General features: G+C 46.1%; 1 protein-coding gene across 1 annotated transcript; it reads left to right on the top strand.

Annotated features, from left to right (window-relative positions):
• Positions 1-220: 220 nt before the first annotated feature.
• Positions 221-2,536, top strand: LOC119277889. The gene is made up of 3 exons (XM_037559235.1): positions 221-1,045; positions 1,380-1,724; positions 1,980-2,536. Exons 1-3 carry the CDS (start codon positions 386-388, stop codon positions 2,049-2,051), a joined length of 1,077 nt encoding a protein of 358 aa, XP_037415132.1. The 5' UTR covers positions 221-385; the 3' UTR covers positions 2,052-2,536.
• The last annotated feature ends 2,032 nt before the right edge of the window (positions 2,537-4,568 follow it).

Genomic DNA, 4,568 nt, shown 5'->3' with positions numbered 1-4,568 from the left:
TGTTGCTCTAATATATAGTCTGACGAAGAACATTGCTATACGGACGACGAAATTCAGATGACTCCTACATTGCTATACGGACGACGAAATTCAGATGACTCCTGAACGACAGCGATAATCCGGCCGCACACATGCGTGTCCACAACAGAGCAACGGCCGCTGGATTTGTAGTCGTCCACACATCGTCCCAATTGTGTCGTCTGTAGAGTAGTTTCGTCCGACGAAAGGTTGACCTGGTCTTACAAAATTCCCCACCTCCACTCGCACACAACTGCTTGCCGCCGGCCCACCTCAAAGCCGTTGCGGCCGCGTGTCAGACCGACGAGCACTCCGGCGGCGACTCCAACTAACCTCGTATCCTCCCGCAGCGGCACCGTCCCGGAAGATGCCCCCGGTGCCTGCCGCGGCGTCGTCGAGCGTCCCCAACGTGCCCCCGGAGAGCACCTCTACGGGGGGCATGTCGTCGCCGGGCAACTCCATGGCGCCCCTGGAGAGCACCCCTACGGCTACGGGGGCCGCGGCGTCGCCGGGAAACTCTGTGGTGCCCCCGGAGAGCAACCCTACGGCGAGTCCCCCGCCCTCTGTCACGGAGCCAGAGCGGCTTTCTTTATCCATCCAAGATGAATCCTCAACTCCCCTGCTTTCGGTCGACGTCGACGACCTGCACAAGCATGCCATCGAGTTCTTGGAGGAATCGAACGGATACCCTGTCCTCACGGATCCTGCCGCCGGGTTCGCCAAGCTACTGGAGCTGTTCGCCGCGGCCGAGTCAAAGGCCATGTATGCTGGAGATCTGAAGGCGGCCGCCTCCATCTTGAGCAAAGCTGCCGCCGATGGCAAGCTTCCGGTGAATCTCGCGGGCACCGCAAAGAGGCTGGCATCTGAGGCGACGAAACTCGCGTCCGAGGTGGAGACCAGGCATACTATTTCCTCTTTGGCGAGGATTCGCTCATGCTGCTGCCTCTCGGCGTCCCAGATAGCGCGCTACTGGTCATGGTGCTGCACTGATGAGTTGCCCCTCCATCGCAGAGACCTTGATCGGCAGGTGAGCATGCATTTCTGTTGTTACTGACCGAAAAAATGCTCTAGCACTTCTGTTTTGACTCTTGTGTTGTGCTGGATCATAAACGAATCTGTAGATGATGTCAAAATTGGAACCACAGGAATTTGTTTCCTTTTTGATGATTACAGAATGCAGACTGCTAGAATTTTCTTGTGACCTGACTGCAAGTTGCAGTCCACTAAATAGGGAGCTGGAACTGATTGAAACAGACCAGTGGCTATCTTAGTTATGCTTTGTAGTTGCAGTCCAAGAATGCAAACTGCTAGAATTTTCTTGTGATCATCTCAGAGTTTTATTTTGTGCCTTTGCGTTGTAGGCCTTATTTGTTGACAAGCTCTCCGCGCTCTACTGCTTATCGATGCCGGCTTCGCTTGGCCTCCTTCCATACTTGCCTGCTACGATTCCCAAGGACCAGTCTGTGCTCATGGCGTATATCTATGGTCTGATTTTCTCATCGGCCTCCATCGGGCTAGTCCTGAGCCTCCACCCGATGAAGCGCTTTGACGTGGAGCTAGCACGTTTTGTTAGCAGGCTCAGTTTTGTGGGTCTGTCAGTGCTCGTTCTCATATATGTGTACTACGCATTGTCGCCGGGTAACTACGCTATGCTCGGAATTTGTTCAGGGATACTCGCTGCTGGCCATGGATATGCATGGATTAGGGTAAGTTCAATCGCCTCGAAAGAAAATTATCATCTACTCCCTCCTTTCCTAAATATTTGTCTTTTTAGAGATTTCAAATGGACTACCACATACGGATGCATATAGACATATTTTAGAGTGTAGATTCACTCATTTTGCTCCGTATGTAGTCACTTGTTATAATCTCTAGAAAGACAAATATTTAGGAACGGAGGGAGTAGTACAGAGCTGTTGCAGCAGAGTAGCGTATACTAACATTCTGATTCTTTGGTACAGAGCTGTTGCAGCAGAGCAGAGGACCCTTCAGACGCGCCAGAGGAAGTTTCATCTGATCACCGCAGTGAATGAGGCCACGGGATTGACATTCCTTTCCTCCTACCTGCAGCTGAAAGATTGGTGTTCGTCACACTGTAAATTTGAGCAATTCTCTAGCACTTCTGTTTTGACTCCTGTGTTGTGCTGGATCACAAGTTATGAATCTGTAGATGCATGATGTCCAACTTGGAACCACAAGAGGACCCTTCAGACGCACCAGAGGAAGTTCCATCTGATCACCGCAGTGAATGAGGCCGCGGGATCGACACTCCTTTCCTCCTACCTGCAGCTGAAAGATTGGTGTTCGTCAGATTGTAAATTTGAGCAATTCTTTAGCACTTCTGTTTTGACTCCAATGTTGTGCTGGATCACAAGTTGTGAGTCTGTAGATGCATGATGTCCAACTTGGAACCACAAGAATTTGTTTCCTTTTGGATGATTACAGAATGCAAACTGTTAGTACAATTTTCTTGTGACCTGACTGCAAGTGCAGTCCACTAATAGGGGGCTGGAACTGACTGAAACAGACCAGTGGCTCCCAGTGCCAAAAATCTTCTAAAATTTCTAGCCTTCCTTTCCTAGAATCGTGGTAATTCAAACCAACATGTTCCTTTTTGCTGTATGATTTTAACCTGACATCTCTGAATGGATTTGTATAGACATGCCAAATGGTTCTTGAAAACTTAGACTCTGGACAAGTGGAAATTGATCAAAACAAGCGACTGAATTGAGTGTCATGGTACTTGAGTACCTGACTCATGAGGCTGGTATAGGTATCAGGGTGTTATTTATTTTCCTCAACTTTTCGATTCAATACAATTTTTTCTACTGTGTGGAAACAACAGACCATGACATCTTAATGCATCCTTAGACATAGGAAATCGTCCAAACAAAACATTTTTGTAAAATCTCCGACATATTATCTATTTCTTCTTCTTCTCCTTCTTCTGATTTCCTGTTTTCATTTTAGGATTATTTATGCATTTTCGAACTGGGTCTCTTTTAATTTTACGATTTGTCAAATGTTTCTCCTTATTTTTCCATTTTCTGAATTTCTCACTTCCCTGGAAAGGTATTATTTACATTTTCTTTGATGATGACAACGACTTCTATTTGTTTCATACGAGAACTCATAGATGCAACGACTCTGATTTGGGGGGTTTTATGAGCTTTTTATTAGTCGTTACCCTAGAGTTTGGGCATCAGTTAAAATCCCCTACTCGACACGACTTCGTGCTCTATCCACACTGTACGACTCTAAGTTCAGTTGTGACCTAACTGTGCAAAATATTCTACATAATTCCAATACACTAGATACTTCGTCCATCCTAACCCTAGCCTGATTTGAACATTAAAATTTGACAAACAACAAAGGGGAAGGGGACTCATCCAAATTCACCGACCTTGTTCCTGATGTAGGCATTAGCCGCCTGTAATGATTTTTGTTGGGCCACATTTATGTTTTTCCTTTTATTATAAATCTCAACATTTGTGTTTATCTTCTAGTAATTATATAAATGAGGTTAAAGTGGCAACACATAATACTAGATTAACATTGTGTGCATTTTGCTTGTCTGTAGGAAGGAAAATGACCATTGTTTACGGATTCATTTTTGGCCCGTTGCAATGCACGGACAGTCTACTAATATTATGTGTTGCGGAAAAAAATCACATATATCAAAATAAATGTTTCTATGAAAAACATTGTTCATATGTTTAAGAAAAGATGCTCATTGTATGGAATATGACAGAAAGGTAATTTTCATGCACACTAAAAATATGTGCATATATGTACACAAAAAAATGTTCTTATATTCATAAAAAAATATATGCACTGGCATAATAGAGAGAAGGGAAGTAAATGAAATGAAAAAGAAGATAAACAAAAAAACATAAATAAGAAAAACAAAAAATAACAATGAAATAATAAAAGGAAACTAAAAAAAATGACTACATTGGGGACTTTGGCCGAAGGACGTGGGTGTAGCTCACTAGCTACCGCTTAAGGCCTTGTTTGAGAAAGGGGGATTTGAAGCCCCAAAGGGGTTGGGATTACATGGGATTTGGTGAATCTCTCCCCTTCACCAATCCCCTTAGGACGTGTTTGGTTGCCCACATATAGGCCAACCAGACCCGCGCGGGATGTTTTGGGGCTGTTTGGTTGTCTGGCCCGTTTCTTGGGCTGCACTAAATTTAAAGCACCTATGTGCCTGCACGTGAGGGAACGACCGAATCGACGGTATTTGGAGAGCTAGGCTCGCTCGATCCACATGTGCACGTTCTATGCATGCATTGGGAAGCACGGGAGACTGACAAGATGTCTCATAATACCCCTCCCTTTCTCCTGTCACCTACGACTCCCATTCACACCGCTCTCTCTCACTCTCCCTCACCGCCCTTACGATCTCTCCTCCGATGACACACCCGCCACCCCCACCCTCATTCTCGCTGGGCGCTGGCCGAAACCCAATACAAGAGCGGTGGGTGGTCGGGCTCTCCCACAGCGGCATTGACCTCATGGCGTCCATCTGCGTGTCGTCACCCTTCAGC

The sequence above is a fragment of the Triticum dicoccoides genome, chromosome 3B, assembly GCF_002162155.2.
Source record: "Triticum dicoccoides isolate Atlit2015 ecotype Zavitan chromosome 3B, WEW_v2.0, whole genome shotgun sequence".
NCBI classification, from domain to species: domain Eukaryota; kingdom Viridiplantae; phylum Streptophyta; class Magnoliopsida; order Poales; family Poaceae; genus Triticum; species Triticum dicoccoides.
The sequence above is the reverse complement of the archived record's forward strand: the minus strand, read 5'-3'. Positions and strand labels throughout refer to the sequence as shown.